Source organism: Hyla sarda, chromosome 5 (assembly GCF_029499605.1).
Source record: "Hyla sarda isolate aHylSar1 chromosome 5, aHylSar1.hap1, whole genome shotgun sequence".
Classification (NCBI taxonomy): domain Eukaryota; kingdom Metazoa; phylum Chordata; class Amphibia; order Anura; family Hylidae; genus Hyla; species Hyla sarda.
Genome location: NC_079193.1, coordinates 136,723,610 through 136,746,264, shown reverse-complemented (window position 1 = coordinate 136,746,264; position 22,655 = coordinate 136,723,610). Strand labels below are relative to the sequence as shown.

At 42.3% G+C, this 22,655-nt stretch overlaps 1 protein-coding gene across 2 annotated transcripts in view; it reads left to right on the top strand.

Moving 5' to 3' along the window:
* ITGA9 (integrin subunit alpha 9) overlaps positions 1-22,655 on the top strand; it is a 519,026-nt gene that overhangs the window by 437,853 nt on the left and 58,518 nt on the right. For both annotated transcript variants that reach the window (XM_056520347.1, XM_056520346.1), the window contains 2 exons: positions 4,903-5,028; positions 18,862-18,981. In XM_056520347.1, coding sequence (XP_056376322.1) covers positions 4,903-5,028; positions 18,862-18,981 — 246 coding nt within the window. The remainder of the gene's footprint in view (positions 1-4,902; positions 5,029-18,861; positions 18,982-22,655) is intronic.

Sequence of the window (22,655 nt, the reverse complement as noted above, 5' to 3'; positions counted from 1 at the left end):
ATATTACCAGTATAATAGGAGGAAATATATTCACCATACATATTACCACCAAACTGTTACTGACCAAAACCTGTATACTGAGACTAATATTACCAATAGTACCAGTATATGAGGAGGAATATTATCATACATATTACCATATACTGTTACTGACCAAATCTGAACAAAACTGAGACCAATATTATTATTGTTATTTCAACCCAAATATTTATATATTTTTTTTTGCCACAGATTGTTATTAGTCATTACAAGTAAAAAAAAACAAGCCCTTATATGAGTCTGTAGGTGCAAAATGTAAAGCGTTACAATTTTTTGAAGGGGAGGAGGAAAAAACTGTGTTAAGCATCCAGGTATGTAGTCGTAAGCCAGATATGTAGGTATGTAGTTAGACAGCCAGATATGTAGGTAGACAGCCAGGTATGTAGATAGGCATCCAGGCATGAAATAAGGCAGCCAGGTATGTACTTAGGTAGCCAGTTAGGTAGAAACCACCCTCACAAAATTATCTGCTCTGATGAAATTTAATCCATCTTTTGGGCGTTAGTTGTATGCTTTATGTCTGGAGAAAACCAGGGACTGCTAAGCAGCTGCCTAATACAGTTCCTACAGTGAAGACCGGTTGAGGGAAATATGAAGTACAGAGATATTCTTAATGAAAATTTACTCAAGACAACATAGAAGTGGCTTTGGGACAACTCTCTGAACATCTTTGAGTTGCTTAGCCCTTACATAAACTCAATCAAGACCTACATAGTAACATAGTTTGTAAGATTGAAAACAAGACAAGAGTACATTGAGTTCAACCTAAAACCATGAAATCCATAAGAAGGATGCCAATTGCCCCATAGCAGAGGAAAAATTCCCTCCCGACTGTAATATGGCAGTCAGAATAAATCCCTATATCAATTTTCTATCCACATAAATCTAGTATTCTTAACCTGTAATATTATATTTTTCAAGAAAAGCACCCCTTCATAGTCTCACTGCTCTTACAGTAAAGAATCCCTGTCTGTTATGATGGTGAAACCTTCTTTTCTCTAGACGTAGATGATGCCCCCTTGTCACTGTTATTGGCCTAGGTATAAAAAGATCACTAGAAAGATCTGTGTACTGTCCATTCAAATATTTGTACATTGTGATCAAATCACCCTCATAACGTCTTAACTCCAAACTAAATAACCACAAGCTTGATAAGCTGTCTTGGTACGGTAATCCACCCATACTATTAAATATCTTGGTCGCCCTCCACTGCACCCTCTCCAGTTCAGCCATGTCTTTCTTATATACAGGTGCCCAAAATATAATACTCCATGAGCGGTCTGACTAATGATCTAAACAGAGGCAAAACTATGTTCCTGTCACAAGCTTCTGTGCCTTTCTTGATACATCTCATGATTTTGTCAGACTTGGCAGCAAATGCCTGGCACTGATCACTAAAGTTAAGCTTACTGTCCACCACTACTTCCAAGTCTATTTTGGTAGAATTTTTACCTAATGTCTAATGATTTATCACATAACTGTACATTTTGTTTTCATGGCCCAAGTACATAACCTTAAAACTTTAAACTTCATTTACTATGTGTATACCCCTCTGTAATATTATGTTATCCTCCTCTGTGGTGATCACCGTACCCAGTTTAGTATCAACTGCAAATATTACAATTCTACTCTATAATCCCTTTACAAGGTCATTAATAAACATATTGAAGAGAAGTGGACTCAGTACTGACCCCTGCGGTACCCTAGTTGTAACTGTCACCAAACCATAGTAAGTTCCATTGCTACCCACCCTCTGCTTTCTATCTCTGAGCCAGTTGCTAACCCATATACAAATATCCTCCCTTAGTCCCAGATTCCGCATTTTATGTACTAACCTTTTGTATGGCACAGTATCAAACCTACCACCGATCCTGTCTATAACTGACCTCCTCATAGAAGCCGGTCAGCCCTAAAAAGGTCTTCTACCAATGGCCCTCGTCCAAACTGGCAGAGCTTGAGAGTATTTGCAGATAATGACAGAAAATCCCCAAATCCAGGTGTGTAAACCTTTTGGCATCTTACCCAAGAATATTGTAGGCTTTAATCACTTGCGAAGGTGCATAAACTAGGTACTGAGTAAAGGGTTTTAACACTTGATGTCCAGCTATCTTGAATTTAAATATGTCATTTTCTATACCTTTTCTGATTAAAAAATATATATTGGCTACCAGATGCCAATGAAATATCCTTTTTGTCACAACTGTTCCTGTGGCAGGTTCCCTTTAAAAGTCATAGTATTACAAATTAGTATTCATGACTTACATGTATATTATTTTTTGTAGGACTAATCTGCAGTCATGCAAATATGTTATACCTTACCTTTATCAGACCATATTCTAAACAGATGGGACATCATCATCTGTAATATATTGTGATTTGGGTTATTAATGTTCTTTATGAACATTGCATGTGTGCTGTGGGAGAGGTTTTTCGGCACTATCATTTGTCTGTATGCAATTAACCTGCTGTTTCTTTAGAAGTGTTTGCTGTTCAGTTTGACAACTGGTTTTGAAATGAACCAAATGGAAAGGCATAACTTTAGTAAAAAGTAATACTGTACGCTGGAAGCAGGATTAGCTCTGATGTGCATCAGTGGTCTCTTTTTTTAGGCATTATAAGGTCTCTTGGAAAATCTCTTAACAAGGGATTAGTTATGGGAAAGAAGCCAAAGTCTTAGATGTCTGAAAGGAATCTGAGTGTATCTGTATTGATTAAAACAGCTTGGAGTGTTTAGAAGAAGACAGTTCAGCAGGCATATCTCCATTTAACCCACTAGTAGGTTTAAGTTGAGACAATGGAGAAGGTACAGTACAGAAGGTACATGTGAATTGTTTCTTTATTAGAAACATAGAATGTGTTGGAAGATAAGAACCATTTGGCCCATCTAGTCTGCCCAATATTGTTAATACTATCTATTGTCCCTGGCCCTATATTGTATGAAGGATAACCTTATGCCTGCCCCATGCTTGCTTATATTACTTATCTGTGTTTGCAGTTACCGCCTCAACAGGAGGGTTGTTCCATGCATCCACTACTCTCACTGTAAAGTAATACTTCCTAATATTACTGCATAAACCTTTGCCCCTCAACTTTAAAACTTTGTCCTTCTGTGATAATTTTTTTTCTTTTAAAGGGGTATTCCACCCAAAGACATCTTATCCCCATCTAAAGGATAGGGGATAAGATGTCTGATTGCAAGGGTCCCGCCACTGGAACCTTCGCAATCACTGTGCAGCATTCTGTGTGGCGGAACCCCCGCAATCAGACATCTTATTCCCTATACTTTGGATGGGTCCATGGGTGGAATACCCCTTTAAATATACTCTCCTCCTTTACTGTGTTGATTCCCTTTATATATTTGAAAAATTTCTATCATATCCCCTCTCTCATCTCTTCCAAGCTATACATGTTAAGGTCCTTTAACCTTTCCTGGTAAGTTTTATCTGGCAATCCATGTACTAGTTTGGAAGCCCTTCTCGTAACTCTATATCCTTCTGGACATACGTCTCCAGTATGGTGCACAATACTCCAAGTGAGATGTCACCTTCTGGGACACTAACCAGTCCTGCAGCAGCATAAGGCTGGTCCATGACATGACCAGACACACCAATCACCTCCCACCACCACAAGGGAGGGACACGCCCCCTTCCCCTCAGAGGATTTCTAACACTGTAAGCTAATAAAAAGAGGTATTTTTATAATAAATATAGGTGATAAAGACATACAAATTAGATCTACATGGTCAGGATTAGGTACCGAGTAACATATACCTTTTTTTCTTTTCTTTTTTTTTTTACTTTTTCGTGGGATCTGACATGTACACTTTAAGTCTTCTGAAATATTAACCCCTAAATCCCTTTCCTTAGATTGTATCACATATTCTATATTCAGCCCTTGGGTTTTACAACTTCCCTAAAATACTGGAAACCCCAAACAAATCAATGGGATCTGTTGAGACCTGGCGGTGTCAGTTGAGCTACAACATGTTTAGGGTCCGTTCGATGCAAAAAAAAAAAGCTGATCAGCCCCTGAATGGGCCGGAGCACAACAGCATTGGGAATCTTGCTTTAAATGTCAGTTTCTAGAGTTCTGACCATTTTTCTAGTTTACCTAAATTAGAAAGTATTTAGAAATTCTTTAATTACTAATTCTAAGACTTTAGAAGTTTTTTTGTGGGTAAAGAATGGGAATTATCTTAGTAACCTTTTATTGTCAACCAAACAGCAGGATACTTGGATGCATAGGATCTTGTATACATACCACAGCCTTCTTGAATTCTGGTAAGGCTGTGGTATGTAGCACAAGGAAAAGTGTTGTTTTATTGGCTGTAGGGATAAATGTTGACTTTCATTCCATTTTAACCCATAAAGGTCCAACCAACTTTTTTAATGATATTAGACTGTATCACTACCTCCTGGTTTTTTAGATTCTTATTAAATTGGGGTTCATTTTTTCTCACAATTTTTTCTCTCACTATTCGCGATCCGTGAATAGCGAGAGAAAAATAGTCCTTGCACCATCTTTTTATCCCGTTATTCTCTCTGAAAATAATGGCACCTTACAGACCCCATATACTATAATGGGGTCTATCGGGGCCCGTTATGACTCGTCAAAATGACGGCCGTCAAACTTACAAAAAAAAAAAAAGAGTTTGACGGCCGTATTTGACGGGGCATACCGGTAGTGTGAAAGGAGCCATACTGTAATTTTTTTCTTTATTTGATACTGTGTGAACCCAGTCTCACACAGTTTTTTTGGATTGGAGAATTATTACTGCAGTTTAATATATGACTGGTCATAGTAAACATTGCAATGCACAGTACAGCACAAACTAAACAATGGCATGTATTTCTCTTTCCTTAGATTATACAAGACAAAGCACGCTGTACATTTCACAAAAATCCAGCACCATGTGTGATCCCACAAGAAAAGGAAAACATCTTTCACACAATATTTTCATTCTTCAAAAAATCAGGCCGAAAAGTGTTGGTAAGTACTTTATTTTCTTGTTCGTCTGATCGCGGGGGGTCCGAATGCTGGGACCCCCACAATCTCCTGTATGGGGCTTTGGCTCTGCCCTCTCCATCTATCCCTGTGAGAGCGGCGGTGATGCAGCGTTCATGCATCCCTGCCTCTCCCACAAAGCTGTATGGAGGGGGGCATGCCTGTGTCTCATGCGCATTAGCCGTGCAGAGATGCGGTACAGCTGGGTCCCCATACGGGAGATGGGGGGGGGGGTCCCAGCGGTCAGAACCCCCATGATTAGACACTTATCCCCTATCCTGCAGATAGGAGATAAGTGTCTATGGCTGCTGTGCTCCTTTAAATGCTTACTTTATTCCATCAGTTAGACATCACAGCTTTGTGGATAGAGAGTGGGAAAGAGGTTACCAGACACCTCAGCAGCCACATACATTATGGGCCTCATTTACTAAGATTGTCGGGTTTTTACTAGTGGGAAAAGTTGTTTCAGACATGCAGGATTCCTCTCTATTTACTATTGGGAAAAGTCGGGAACATTTTCTGACCAGATTTTTCTAGGTCGATATTTCCAGCCATTTACTCACAGGATTTTCTGTGAATTCCGTAGTAAATCGGTCGGGTTGTGAAACCACGCCCCCTTTGGCCGGCCACGCCCCCTTTTGCGACAGACCATGCCCCCTTTTCAGGTTTGTCAGATTTTTCAGGCGCAGACTGTCACACACTGGCGCAGACATGTCTCAGACATATCTCAGGCAAAATAACCAGACAAAAACTGGTCGGTTTCAGCTTAGTAAATGAGGCCCAATATTTCTCCAATTCCTGTGCTTTTTCTTATATTGAACTTCATTCCTGTATTCTCTCCTCATCTTCCTGCAAATGGACAAACAAGTGCTTCAGAGTCTACTGTAAGAAATTAGACCCTTACCGATCACTAGAATGGGGGGTCCTGATTACCACCTTCCTTCTTACCAGACAACTGTAGTGGGAATGTGTTGGCATGAATCAGATGATAAGCATATCCATAGCCACTTCTTTCAAAGTCTCGGAAACAAGAAAACCAAGCAGTGGATTGCACCAGTTATGGTTTACTTGCAGTTATGCAGAACAACATGTCTTGTCATGTTTATTGGCTCAAAAAGGAAAAATGTAACCTACGTATTGATAAGTAAATGTCTGAATTGTATTTTTCTGCCAATGTGCAAACTTTCTTACAACATAAAGATACATACTGGACTTACATGGCCATAGGCATGCAGTTTGTTATATTACAATGTAAGCTTAGATAAATACCTACATAGACATAAACATATTTACCTATAAACATTGACCCCCATCGTTTCAGATGACAGGTAGTATAACAGTAAATCTGCTTAGTTGGACCTATGATAACCACATTTCCTTGCCAAGCCTCTGTGGTCCACCGGCACTTAGTGGCTTCTTGGTTCTTCAGTGGTAGTGAGATGACAACCAAGAACAGGCAAAATGTTGTTGTCAACTTTTGTATTTGCCCCTGTCTATATGCCTCTGTGTTTTTATTGTTCTGCTCTTACACAGATATTTGGTGACACATTTGAATCTCTTACCTCGTTGTGAAGTAGTAATAGACTTATGTTTTTTTGTTTTTCTAAGGGGTAATCTTCAAGAGCAATTAGAGTGTTGAAAAATATGTATCTACTTACATGAGTGTAAATAATCTTTCATAGGGTTAATAATCAAGCTCATCACAAAAAAAAAAACTCTATAGAAGAACTGTTGTTTCTGTTTGATACTGGGTAAATCAATTATTATGTTATTACCCTTGGATTGCTGCCTCTTCTCCTTGGAGGTAGATTTGCTATCAAAACAGATTTTAGCAATTGGTGAACAGTGCAGGAGGCAAGGGAGGAGGAGACATGTGGACAAAGGGACATTTTTCTCTGATAAGACATATCACAAAGTATGTAACATGAGTTAATTTTGTGCTCTGCACTTTTCTTTCTGCATATTAAAGGACATCTGCAGTGATATAACACTTATCCCCTATCCACAGGATAGGGGATAAGTGTTTAATCGCGGGGGTCCAAACTCTGGGATCCCTGCAATCTCCCAAACGGGGCCACAGCATTGCTGCACTGTGCGCTGGCTAATGCGCGTAGGGTTGACCTCACTGAGCGAACGCTGCCTCCCCGCCTCTCCCATAGAACTACATGAAGGAGGCGTGTCGGAAGCGGCAGCACATCCCCTAATTTGAAGAAGCACTGTATTAAATTACAAAACATCTCATATCTCGCTTACCATTCCATCTTATAGCTGTAATGGCAAGTCATATGAAAGGGAATTAAGCCCCCTTTCACATTGCCATTGTTCCTCCCCGTTGAGAAAGGCCGTTAAAGTCTCTCTTTTTTTTCTTTTTGTGACTTTAACAGCTATTCTCACGACGAGGAGCATCAGACAACAACAGGTCCCGACGACTCCCATTTACTATAATGGGGCTATCGGGCACCATTATTTTTTGACGGGACTAGCGGGAGAAGAAGACAGCTCATGCAGTAATTTTTCTCCCACTATTCCCCCAAGCTCCTCCGATGGCCGTCACACTGACGTATTCTAACAGCAGTGTGAAGGAAGCCTTAATATGTTTTGTCATTGAGCGGTGGGTATGCTAGTTTGATCCACATTTATAACCTCTGGTTTTAGCATTCTGTTTATAGATGTAGATAAAGTGAACGTCAAGTTGGTTTGTGAGTCTTCGCTTCTGTTTTAAGGGATGGTCATTTTTCCTCTCCTAACACTCACAAAGGCAGGATTGTGTTTGCCCAGTAGTAATGAAAAATAAGTGCGGACATCACATACTAAAGTAATATTTTAACTAACTTTAAAGGGAAACTGACAGGCTGTTCACCTGCACTAAACCCAATATACTGGGTTATAGTGCAGGTGAACAGCATTAAATTGCAGGGTCTTTTATTATATTTATGAAGTATTTCCAGTGTTAGAGGTCTTTAATCTTCTAGCTGCATTGCGCAGCTCTGTGCAATGGAGTTGGGGAGCCAACTCCATATTCCCTGCTTTGACCTGCCCCTGCACATCTTTGTGATGTGAAAGTAATTTTGTTTTTAAATGGCGCTGTGAGAAGATAGTTAACACACCAAACTGTACTTTAGAGCTGTGCCCATGCCATGCTCAGCAGATGTCAGTTGTAACATACTGCAGATTGTAGAATTTCATTGTTTTGACTGGGGCTCCCTCTGTCACCCTATAAGCCTAATATGTGGCCTGTCAGTGTAAAGCGGATAGGTATATTACATTGAAATACAAAAGTATTAAAATGTATTACAGATGCATTCAGATGATTAAAAGTTAAAGTGCAGGAACAGTATTAGACTATCTACAAAAAAATATTCCAATAATATATAAAAAAAAAAAGTTAACGTGAACCAGAACAAAACAGTCATATACAGGGCCAGACTGGCCTACCGGGATACCAGGAAATTTCCCGGTGGGTCGCCGGCCCTGGGGCCGCCTCGACATGTGGCTGCATTTTTTTTCCCCTCCAGCGGCCGCCAGTGCCGGATCATCATTGGCGCTCATGGAGCGCCTGCTCCGGGCCCGGAGGGGGCCCCCCGTCACATTAGGGACATCCCTGTGTCCCATAAAGAAAAATTCGGGACACAAGGATGCCCGGTTACCACTCTGTGGCCCCGCGTTAACTTTAAAAACGCAGAGGCCGCCGGGAGGTAGTGCATGCAGGGACGTCACTGACATCCCGTGCATGCACCCATAGTAACATAGAGCGGAGAAGTGAGGAGGACGCGCACGCATGGTAAGTGACCAGCGGCACGTCATCTTCAGTGTTCCTACCACCGCACCTAATGCGGGGGAACGGCACTGCACCTAATGCGGGGGAACGGCACTGCACCTAATGCGGGGGAACGGCACTGCACCTAATGCGGGGGAACGGCACTGCACCTAATGCGGGGGAACGGCACTGCACCTAATGCGGGGGAACGGCACTGCACCTAATGCGGGGGAACGGCACTGCACCTAATGCGGGGGAACGGCACTGCACCTAATGCGGGGGAACGGCACTGCACCTAATGTGGCGGAACTGTACTGCACCTAATGTGGCGGAACTATACTGCACCTAATGTGGGGGACTATACTGCACCTAATGTGGGGGACTATACTGCACCTAATGTGGGGGACTATACTGTCAACCTAATGTTGGGGAACTGTACTGCACCTAATGTGGGGAAACTATACTGCACCTAATGTGGGGGAACTATACTGCACCTAATGTGGGGGAACTATACTGCACACCTAATGTGGAGGAACTGTGTATTATGGGGGATGGCAGCAGTGTTTTGGGGGGAATGGAAGGGGAGGGGGGTCAGCATTGTATTAGGGGGAGGGGGTGATCAATATTGCCTGCTCCGGGCCCGGAGGGGGCCCCCCGTCACATTAGGGACATCCCTGTGTCCCATAAAGAAAAATTCGGGACACAAGGATGCCCGGTTACCACTCTGTGGCCCCGTGTTAACTTTAAAAACGCAGAGGCCGCCGGGAGGTAGTGCATGCAGGGACGTCACTGACATCCCGTGCATGCACCCATAGTAACATAGCAGAGCGGAGGAGTGAGGAGGACGCGCACGCATGGTAAGTGACCAGCGGCACGTCATCTTCAGTGTTCCTACCACCCCACCTCCAGTCCCGGGACCTACTGCTATGGCCCCTAATGTGGGGGAACTATACTGCACCTAATGTGGGGAACTGTACTGCACTTAATGTGGGGGAACTAAACTGCACCTAATGCGGGGAAACTATACTGCACCTAATGCGGGGGAACTATACTGCACCTAATGCGGGGGAACGGCACTGCACCTAATGCGGGGGGAACGGCACTGCACCTAATGCGGGGGAACGGCACTGCACCTAATGCGGGGGAACGGCACTGCACCTAATGCGGGGGAACGGCACTGCACCTAATGCGGGGGAACGGCACTGCACCTAATGCGGGGGAACGGCACTGCACCTAATGCGGGGGAACGGCACTGCACCTAATGCGGGGGAACGGCACTGCACCTAATGCGGGGGGAACGGCACTGCACCTAATGCGGGGGAACGGCACTGCACCTAATGTGGGGGAACGGCACTGCACCTAATGTGGGGGAACGGCACTGCACCTAATGTGGGGGAACGGCACTGCACCTAATGTGGAGGAACGGTACTGCACCTAATGTGGGGGAACGGTACTGCACCTAATGTGGGGGAACTGTACTGCACCTAATGTGGCGGAACTATACTGCACCTAATGTGGGGGACTATACTGCACCTAATGTGGGAGACTATACTGCACCTAATGTGGGGGACTATACTGTCAACCTAATGTGGGGGACTATACTGTCAACCTAATGTTGGGGAACTGTACTGCACCTAATGTGGGGAAACTATACTGCACCTAATGTGGGGGAACTATACTGCACCTAATGTGGGGGAACTATACTGCACACCTAATGTGGAGGAACTGTGTATTATGGGGGATGGCAGCAGTGTTTTGGGGGGGATGGAAGGGGAGGGGGGTCAGCATTGTATTAGGGGGAGGGGGTGATCAATATTGTATTAGGGGGATGGGGGAATCAGCATTGTATTAGGGGGATGGGGAACTAAGCATTGTATTAGGGAGATGGGGGAATCAGTATTGTATTAGGGGTAGGGGGGATCAACATTGTATTAGGGGGAGAGGGGATCAGCATTGCATTAGGGGGAGGGGCGATCAGCATAATATTAGGGGAGGGTGGATCAGCATTGTATTAGGTGAGAAGGGATCAGCATTGTATTAGGGGGGATCCGAGGGGGGTCAGCATTGTATTAGGGGGGATGGGAGGGGGATCAGCAGTGTATTAGGGGGGATGGGAGAGGAGGGGGGGGCAGCATTAGGGGGAGGGGAACAGCAGTGTATTAGGGGAAGGGGATCAGCAGTATATTAGGGGTAGGGGGGTCTGCAGTGTATTAGATTAGGGAGTTAGCATTGTATTAGAGCTCAGGAGGGGAGTCAGCATTGTATTAGAGCGCAGGAAAGAGTGGAGGACAGGAAAGATCTGACATGGGAATTTGAGATGAGGCATTTTTAGATTATATTATGTAGGGGCCTAAAGTTAGGCAACTTGGGCTGTGGTGGTTATATATTTTAATATTATATATATTTGTGGGGAAGGAAATGTAAATAGGTTGAGGGAGAAAGACTAGGGTGATGGTATTATATATTGCAATATGATATATTTTTGGTTTAGAGCAGGGGTAGGTAACCTTCGACTCTCCAGATGTTTTGGACTACATCTCCAATAAGGCTTGCAAAGCATCATCTGGAGTGGCAACAGGAGTGGAGTGGCAACAGGAGTGTCTACCCCTGGTTTACTTTTATGAACAAGAAAATGACGACGTGCTGGTATAATGACGCAACACTATGGGGCTGGTATGTAATTTTTTCCAGGGCTGGTTTTCACACCCAGTCCGGCCCTGGTCATATATACCCCAATATAGTACTAAAAAGAACTACAACTCATCCTGTAAAAAAGTCCACCACATACAGCTACATGTAAAATAAAAAATGTCATCATCTATGCAACATTAATTAAACACATTTTAAATAATAACCATATAAATTTAGAATGCTCATAATCATAATGACCCACAGTATGACATCAAAGTATAGCTTATACTGCACAGTGCAGACTAAATAAAAACCCCAAAATTACAGTTTTTTTTTTTTTTTGAGGTGCAGGCGAAATGGGAGAGATTTATCAAAACATGTTTAGAGGAAAAGTTGCTGAGTTGACCATAGAGGCCTCTTCAAAAATGAAAGAATCGATCTGATTGGTTGCTATAGGCAACTCTGCAACTTTTCCTCTGGACAGGTATTGATAAATCTCCCCCAATGTCTCTTTGGCAAATGGCAAATTTTTCTGCTCTCCCATTACACACAGTCACAATTTGCAGATATCATGCAGATATCTTTTAGCTTGTATATCCCATATATTTGTTAATGTTTAATACAATAAACTGTCTGCCATATGTTGTGGTAGGCTGGAAAATCCCAAGGGAAAAAAATGAAACTAGAAAACAATGGCAGACCTGGCTGTGACAAGATTGCAGGGTGCCTATAGACGGTCAAGAAGGCCCCTCCCTCTGTCAAACACCATACATTCCACAGTCACTATTCTATTACAGTCAAGCTTTTGCCACAATCCCATGGGTACTGGACAGAACCTGCGGCATCCTATCGATGGGTATATCCATCATAGAGCATTGAAGGTATATTCTGGAATCAGAAAATTGTATGTAAAAAAAACTATCACTCCATGACATATAACTTACTAATACGGTGTCATCACTACTTGTACTGGCTTTAGCATGTTTTTGCCTGAATTACCCCTCACAAAAAGTTTTGTAGTTATTTCTACCATTTTCAGTGTGGTGTTGTCTTGGCTGCTCCTTCCCGAGACAACACATCTTCTGCTGTCTCAGAACACTTTACTGGATCTGAGTGATGTCTCCACCTCTGACTAGCCCCTACTGCCTACATTACTGTCTCCATCATATACACATATATATTTATTGAAACATTTAGGGAAGAATGAGGTGTGTTTGCACCATGCTGCCTTGTACTGAACAGTGCCACAGGCAGAGGAGCAGACTTAGGATGAAAACAGCTGAAATCAGGGGCATAGCTAGAAACCCCAGGGCCCCGGTGCGAAAAATTGCCCTGGGACGCGCCGCCCCCCCCCCCCCCACCACCACCACCACCACCACCACCACCCGACGACATGCTTCCCCAATCCCGGACGACCGCTTACTCAGCCGCACAAAGATATCAGTGACTACAGCACTGATGGGACACAGTCAGTAGAATACACAACTATATAAGTGACTAACAGGCAGGGCCAGACAGACAAAACATAGGCCCAGGCATTTAAGAATAAGCAGCCCATTTTTCTGGAGTGGGTCCAACTGCTGGGACCCCCACCTATCACTTTGGTTCCAGTTGCTCTCCAGCTGTTGTAAAGCTATAACTCCCATCATGTCTGGAGAGCCTCAGGAATTATGGGAGTTGTATTTTTGCAACAGCTGGAGAGCCACAGATTAGGGTACATCGTCACCTATCATCACTGCAGAACTAACAAGTGACTACAGCTGATGGGACAGTCAAGAGAAAACACAATATCAGTGACCTGAGTGACGTCTTCTCTGTTGTCTTTTCTTTTCTTCTTCATCTGGTCCAGACGTCAGGAAGTCTTCCAGCTCCATATTCTCTGCAGAGTCTGACGCCCGGACATCATAGGTTCTCACTGTCAGTAGATCCTCATTCTCTGTATGAAGACAACAATCATTATTATTCTGCTAAATACTGTAACCCCTGAATATAATTCTGTCATCTACTGTACCCCCTGAATATAATACTTCCACCTACTGTACCTCCTGAATATAATACTGCCTCCTACTGTACCCCCTGAATATTATACTGCCTCCTACTGTACCCCCTGAATATAATACTGCCTCCTACTGTACCCCCTGAATATAATACTGCCTCCTACTTTACCCCCTGAAAATACTGCCACACACTGTATCCCCTGAATATAATACTGCCTCCTACTGTACCCCTGAATATAATACTGCCTCCTACTGTACCCCTGAATATAATACTGCCTCCTACTGTACCCCTGAATATAATATTGCCACCTACTGTACCCCTGAATATAATACTGCCTCCTACTTTACCCCCTGAAAATACTGCCACACACTGTATCCCCTGAATGTAATACTGCCTCCTACTGTACCCCTGAATATAATACTGCCTCCTACTGTACCCCTGAATATAATACTGCCTCCTACTGTACCCCTGAATATAATATTGCCACCTACTGTACCCCTGAAAATACTGCCTCCTACTGTACCCCTGAATATAATACTGCCTCCTACTGTACCCCCTGAATATAATACTGCCTCCTACTGTTCCCCCTTAATATAATACTGCCTCCTACTGTACCCCCTGAATATAATACTGCCTCCTACTGTACCCCTGAATATAATACTGCCTCCTACTGTACCCCCTGAATACTGCCTCCTACTGTACCCCCTGAATATAATACTGCCTCCTACTGGACCCCCTGAATATAATACTTCCTCCTACTGTACCCCCTGAATATAATACTGCCACCCACTGTACCCCTTGAATTTAATACTGCCAACTACTGTACCCCTGAATATAATACTGCCTCCTATTGTACCCCTGAATATAAAACTGCCTCCTACTGCACCCCCTGAATATAAAACTGCCTCCTACTACACCCCCTGAATACTGCCACGACTGTACCCCCTGAATATAAAACTGCCTTCTACTGCACCCCCTGAATACTGCCACGACTGTACCCCTATATATAATACTGCCTCCTACTGTACCCCCTGAATATAATACTGCCAACTACTGTACCCCTATATATAATACTGCCTCCTACTGTACCCCCTGAATATTATACTGCCACCCACTGTACCCCCTGAATATAATACTGCCACATACAGTACACACACACATCATTCATATAGTACATACACACATACATAATACATACATACATACACACACATATCATACATACACGTGTTGCCTCCAGATCCCCCCACACAGAATACATCTCCACACATCATACATACATCTTGTTTACACACATCATACATCATACATACACACACATCATTCATACATCATACATACAGTACATACACACATCATACATGCACACACATCAGCAAAATCTGCTGAAGCAAATATGCAGCAAAAATACACACACGTGAACGCACCCTTAGGGTAGGGTCACATGTAACAGATCAGTAGTCTGTTACTCTGCTGCTGATCCATCAATGACTTGACCCTATAGTGTGCCTCCAGCTGTTTTCCCCCATGTCCTGCTTGCAGCAGCAATCTGCCATTACACGATGTCTCAGAATACACTGCACGTGCCCATGGTGACTCACAGGTCCCTGCGGACCTGTGGCTGCTTGTTAGTGGCAGATTGCTTTTGTGAGCAGCACACAGGGGGGAAAACAGCAGGAGGCACTCTATAGAGTCAAGTCATCGGCGGATCCGCAGACATGTAACCCTACCCTAATGTTAATCTGTACAGGATGATTTATGATAAGAGAGGTTTCCACTATATATAATTTTTTTCTCTAACTTAAAGGAGTACTCCAGGATGCAAAAATTTTCATTCAGACGCCGGCAGTAAAATAATAAATATATATACGCACCAGGGGAGCGGCCTCCGCCACGATCCTTTTCCTGGTTGCCGGTGGTCGGTGAGTCACACTGCACGCTGCCGACCGAGGCAGGACTTCGCTGTGACCGGTGATTGTCAGTATGCCTCACCAGCCACCGGCAACCAGGAAAAGGATCGCAGCGGAGGCCGGAGCGGGTTACTGGAGGCACCAGGGGAGCGACAGAAGGTATGTATATCTATTATTTTACTGTCGGCAGTCTGAATGAATTTTTGCATCCCAGAGTACTCCTTTAAGATATTTACTGTAAGTCAGTGTTTTCCAACCATGGCACCTCCAGCTGTTGCAAAACTACAACTCCCAGCATGCCCAGACAGCCTTTGGCTGTCCAGGCATGCTGAGAGTTGTAGTTTTACAACAGCTGGAGGCACCATGGTTGGAAAACACTGGCTTCTAAGATCAGAGGATGTCACTATGCGCAACTTCTATGAAGTGAGCGCAGGAGTTCCTGTGCTAACTTCATAGCCATGCCATAAATGAATGGCGCTTCATGCCCCTTTTCTAACCCCCAACCTCCTACATGCTCCTTTTTTCCACCTCCCTGTCCCCCTCCATGCTCCTTTTTCAGGGGGGGTATTGGAAAAGGAGATCAGAGGGGGGCTTATTCATGCTCCTCCCCCCAACCCCCCCCCCCCTGTCCTCCACGATGTTCCTTTTCCACCCCCCCCCTACCCCCCCCCCCCCATCTGTCCTCCAGTCTTTGGCTGTAGTTTGGCCACAGCTGAAGACACCCTGGTTGGGAACCTCTATGGCTACGCCACTGGCTGCAATGTTCTGCTATGCTATGCAGTGTTCTGCAGCATGGCGGGAACTGACAGGAGTGCTGTGGGAGGAGAGTAGGCAGAGAGGGCTGTGGTGAGAGGGGAAACAATGAGTTCTGGGATTTGTAGTACTGCTCAACCGGGAAATACAATGATTGAAATGGAAAGACAGTATACAGACTTCCAAATGACTATTTTTTAAGTGGTTTCAGAACTGGGGCAAAAAAAAAAAGTGTGGAAAAAAAAAGGTTGATAAAAGTAAATTAACCGCTTCTCTAATAAAAGTTTGAATCACCCCCCTTTTCCCATTTTTTTAAATAAAATAACGTAATCAAAAAATAAACATAATTATATGTGGTACCAAACTATTAAACTATAAGGTTAGTTAAAGTGCATGGTTGATGGTGCACACGTAAAGTCCAAAACTTTGATCACTTCATATACCATAAAAAAGCTAATAAAAAGCTTTCATCAAAATAAGAATGGTCACGGCACAAAAAATGAGCCCTCATATAGCCCCATGTGCGAAAAAAAGTTATAGGGGTCAGAAGATGACAATTTTAATCATGTAGGTGCATGTTGTATCCGTTCCGGGCTGCAAAAAAAAAAAAAAAAAAAAAAAAGCTTTCTCTTGCCTACCTACGCTCCCCCGATTCTCAGGTACAGGCGTTCGGTCCCCGGGCTGTATTCTTCTTACTTCCTGTTAGCCCGCACGTCACACGGAGCTTCAGCCTATCACCGGCCGAGGCGGGACATCGCTGCGGCCGGTGATAGGTTGAAGCTCCGTGTGACGTGACGGGCTAACAGGAAGTAAGAAGAATACAGCCCGAGGACCGAACGCCTGTACCTGAGAATCGGGGGAGCGTAGGCAGGTAAGAGAAAATCTTTTATTTTTCAGCCCGGAACTGATAAAATAAAAAAAGTGAGCACCGGACATCTCCTTTAAGGGGTTAAAGCTTAAATGGGTTAAGCAGTGAAATGAAAGTCATAGGGAACTTCCATTTTTCTGAAGACAGTTTTAGAATAATATTTATTATTATAGTTACATAATTGTCTGTAACTTTATAAGACAATTTATCTTCTCACTGGCTTAAGAGCACATAGTTTACCCATCCAGGCTCATTCATATGGTAATTTGCCATTATTAACAAGCAATATTTAGATTGCAATGTATAGACACAGAGGAGAATTTGTTCTTCACTCTCATGAGTTGTCTAGAAAAATAAAATATGTCAGGCCTGTTAGCTATTCTCATCTGTAGTTATATAACGTTCTTCCTGTTACTACATCTGACATTTTAAGAAGTAAAGTTAGTATATTTTTACAACATCAGTTATCCTCTTGTCAAAATATTTCTGATATTATGTAGCAGAGATATTATGTAGAAAGGCATAGTGTGAGATGTTGTGATAGCAATTGTATGCGTGCCCTATAGCAAAGGGCATGAGCTGCTTGGTTCCCCCAGATGTTAACATTCACATTCCTGACATACACAAGAAAACTGCAATTTTGTAGATATTTTCTATCAAGATTTGTTAATAGTTTATAGTAGATTCTAATGTCATATGTCTCCTTCCGGTAGAAACTGTGGTTATATGGGCCTATTCAGTTTTGGACTAATGATTTTCTTGCATATTTTGTGTGTATAACAAATCCATTCATGCCATTATCTTATTGCGTTGATGGCCGCTGTCTCAGCTAAGATGGCAGTAGGGTGGCTCCACCCTTAGGCAGACCGTACTGGCAGAGCACTGATTTCACAGTATAACCAATCCAAACATTGCTCGCAGTAGTCCCCTATGGGACTGGTTTTAAAAATAGTAATAACATTTCTTCCCCCCCCCACACTTTCCCAATTTAAGTTAAAGGGGTACTCCCATGGAAAACTTTTTTTTTTTTAATCAACTGGTGCCAGAAAGTTAAACAGATTTGTAAATCACTTCTATTAAGAAATCTTAATCCTTCCAGTACTTTTTATGGGCTGTATACTAAAGAGAAATACAAAAAAGAAATGCATTTCCTGTGATGTCATGACCACAGTGCTCTCTGCTGACCTCTGCTGTTCATTTTAGGAACTGTCCAGAGCAGCATATGTTTGCTATGGGGATTTTCTTCTGCTCTGGACAGTTCCTGAAATGGACAGCAGAGGTCAGCAGAGAGCACTGTGGTCATGAAATCAGTGGAAATGCATTTCTTTTTTGGATTTCTCTTTAGTATACAGCCCCTAAAAAGTACTGGAAGGATTACGGTTTCTTAATAGAAGTGATTTACAAATCTGTAACTTTCTGGCACCAGTTGATTTAAAAAAAAAAGTTTTCCATGGGAGTACCCCTTTAAGAAACATAAACCAAAAAAAAAAAAAACATTGCTGATTTTTGGTTGCATCATATATCAGAAAATAAATTAATGCAAAGTGATCAAAATGTCCGATCTAAACAGAAAAGAAATGGTATCAATAAAATCTGTAGATCACTGTATTAAAATTAGCCCTCACACAATTGCATAGACGGAAAAATAAAAAAGTTATGGGTCAGAATAGTGTGGTTTTAAGCATATTACTTTAAGACAAAAAAAGTTTTGTTTTTTTGGTTTTTTTTTTAGCAGTAAAATAAAACAAAACCCATACAAATTGGGTATTGTTGTAATCGTATTGACCTACAGAATAAAGATAACGGGTCACTTTTTTTCTGCATGTCTCTCCTACCAGAATTCTACAGATATATATTACAGCATATCTTCATCCTGATTAAAAATATACTTTGTCTTTTAGGATTGTGACAAATCAAATTGGCCATGTTTAGAAGTGAATTGCAACTTCACATCATTAGCAAAAGAAGAAACACAAACTATTGATGTGCTTACACTGCTGAATACAGAGATATTGAAAAAGGTAAGATTACAATACATGATATTGTATATAAGTATATATATATGAAACGTCAGCACGGTGTGATTTTAATCTGCATCTTTGTCATGATCATGTTTTATCCTTTTCAATAAAGTAGTACCATGTTTACCTTGATATGCTGCTGGAGGATCTCTTTTTTTTCTGGATAAATATATACGGTAAATAAATATATATTGATATTCTTTAGTCAATCTAGGTTTCCACACTGGTTGTTTTCTGCTGTTTTTATTTTTTTTTGCAAGACTCCCCCTGCAGTATTTGAGATTTGAGCCAAAGCGTTAAAATGTATTTAAAATGAATGGAAAATGTAAAGGAAGGATTTATACTTCTTCCTGCTGGATCCACTTCTGACTTTGACTCAAAAAATGCAGTGGCAGTTTACCCCAAAAAATTAAATAAAAATACAGAAAAACCTATGAAGCCAAGAATTAACCTGTTATCTTTTTAGGTCAACTATACTGAGATTAGATCCTTATGTAATATAATGACTGTAGCACCTCTATTAATATACCGTATTTTTTGCCCTATAGGACGCTCCGGCATATAAAACGCACCCAATTTTAAATGAGGAAAATCTAGAATACAATGTAAAGTATAGGTCACAGTGATCTTCAACCAGCGGACCTCCAGATGTTTCAACCAGCGGAACTCCCAGCATGCTGTTGGCTGTTCGGGCATGCTGGGAGTTGTAGCTTTGCAACATCTGGAGGTCCGCAGGTTGAAGACCACTGGTATAGGAGGTAATACTCATGTGTCCCCGCCGCTCCGGATCCGTTACCGCTCATCACCGCTGCCCTGGATGTCGCCCTCCATCGCTGTCGCTGCGTCCCCGGGGTGTCCTCGTCGTTCCGGAATGTCACTGCTGCCCGGTATCCTCGCTCTCCATCGCCGCCATCACGTCGCTATGCACACCGCTCCTGTTGGATGACGGGATGGCGTGCGCGATGACGTGATGACGACGAAGGAGAGTGCCGGCCATGCAAAGGAACCCGGCACGGAGCAGACACCGAGGAGGCAGGTAAGGTCCCTCCTGGTGCAGCCGGGTTAGTGTCACTTTCCCTTCAGACGCGGCGACAGCTTTGATCGCCGCGTCTGAAGGGTTAATACAGGGCATCACCGCGATCGGTGATGTCCTGTATTAGCCGCGGGTCCCGGCCGTTGATGGCCACCGGGACCGACCTGACAGGTGTGTATTCGCCCTATAAGACGCACCAACTTCCCCCCCCCCCCCCATTTTGGGGAAGAAAAAGTGCGTCTTATACCGTGAAAAATACGGTAATGACTGTAGCACCTCTATTAATATAATGACTGCAGCACCTCTATTAATAAGATGAAGATAGATGTGCATGCTGCTATGGCACATGTTAAAATGTATGTCCCATCTAAAATAAGCCAACTCCACGTGGTGGAATGGGGACAAGTTTTGATCAAAAAGTGTTCTAAGGACCCCCAATTTACATTCATAGTTGATATAGCAGTAATGCAATTCATTATATATTATATCTTCAGAAATAAACAGTAATTGCAAAGAAAAACAATTACTTTATATAATATTGTACCTATAAGTAGCAAAGTCTTGCAGGATAGGAAATGATGTTGAAGACAGCTGCCCATGACCCCACATTCGGGTATCGGCAAGGGTGAGAGCCGGGCTTAAAGGACAAGTATCTTGAAAAAAAATGTATCCGAAGGATATGGGCTAAATGGTAGATCGCGGGGGTCTGAGTGCGAGTTATACATATTTGGTTAAAAATCTAAAGCCTTCCAGTAATTATGAATATATATATAAATATGTTCTGGAGGAAGTCATGTAGTCTTTCCAGTCAGACACGATGCTCTCTGCTACTATCTCTGTCATGATCAGGAGCTGTCCATAGCAGGGGCAAATCTCCATAGCAAATCTCTCCTGCTCTGGCTGCAGAGAACATAGTGTCTGACCTAAAGACTATGCAACTTCCTCTGAAGTATACAGCAGCTGATAAGTACTGGAAGGATTAAAAATTTTAACTAGAAGTAATTTACAAATCGGTATTACTTTCTGACACCAGTTGGTTTTTATTGGAATATCTCTTTAACACTATGCAGCTACTTGACACAATAGATGTATTAAGCATAAACTGTCATATACAATCATATTTTCTTGAAAAAACATCTTTGACTTATTGGTTCATAAACTGGCTTATTTGTAAAAATAAAAAATAAAAAAGAAACTAGATCTACATGTTGTTTATATTTGTAAACAGCTGTATGCCACTATTACAGCAGCAGTGTATATATTTCTACCCTGTTGTCTTGGAAAATATATGAACAGTAAAGGTTGGTAGACAGTCTAGGTGAGATCCTGTTTGGAACAGATATACAGTGGTCCCTCAAGTTACAATATTAATTGGTTCCAGGACGGCCATTGTATGTTGAAACCATCATATGTTGAGACCAGAACTCTATGGAAACCTGGTAATTGGTTCTGATGCCCCAAAAGGTCATCCAAAAATAGGAAAAAGTCAGGATTAAAGAAAAAGAAGAAGATAACTAATATAGATAAAGCAAGTACTTACATATAAAAGTAAGAAAGATCTGCTGGGAGCTGTAAATCACTGTCTATGTCAGTGTTTTCCAACCAGGGTGCCTCCAGCTGTTGCAAAACTACAACTCCCAGCATGCCCGGACAGCCTTCGGCTGTCCGGGCATGCTGGGAGTTGTAGTTTTGCAACAGCTGGAGGCATCCTCTTTGGGAAACACTGGTCTATATAAGGGGCAGAAGCTTCTTCAGGGTCCTGTGCAGAACATGCAATGTCCTATAAATAAAGGAAAATGGAGCCGCCCTCACCTGGTGTCCAAAGGAGTAGCTAATCCTGGTACAGGTAAAGAGTACAGAACTTGTAATACCTCCCTATACTGTAGGGGGCGCTACCAGACACCAGTCAGTGCATGCACTTTAGAACTACAGGGGTTTTACCAGTGAAATGTCCGTTCTGATTGGTCGGTTCTTCCAGCCATTGACACGTTTCGCAGATTCCATAGCATTGTATGTTGAGTCTGGTTTCAAGTTACAATGGTCCAGAAAAGACCATTGTATGTTGAAACTATTGTATGTTGAGGCCATTGTAAGTTGAGGGATCACTGTACCTTGCAGAATAATACAAATTTCTTTCTTACTTCATAAACATAAACAGTTTGCCAAAATTCTCTCTCTCTCACTTTCTTTGACATAGTTACTTAAATATGCACTTTTTGCCTGTAAAATGTCACTTTGAACAAAATATTGTATGTATGGAAAGAATATATTTCTGAGATGTGGTAACAAACTAATAGGCTACATTAGCTGATGCAACCCTGGTTTCTTACTAGCTAGTCAGTCCTTATGTTTAAGTATCCATTCTCTATATAAGTATACAATATTTTCATAATACACTGTGCATAGTTGTGTTAACAGTTGATGCATTCCATAACTAAAAATACACTCCTCATGCCATATGAGCAGATATTAAAGGGTTACTCTGGTGAAAAACAAATGTATTTATTTATTTTTCAAATAAACTGGCTTTATAAAGTTAAACATATTTGTAAATTACTTCCATTAAAAAAATCTTAATCCTCCCAGTACTTATCAGCTGCAGTATACTACAGAGAAAGTTGAGTTGTTCTTTTCTGTCTGA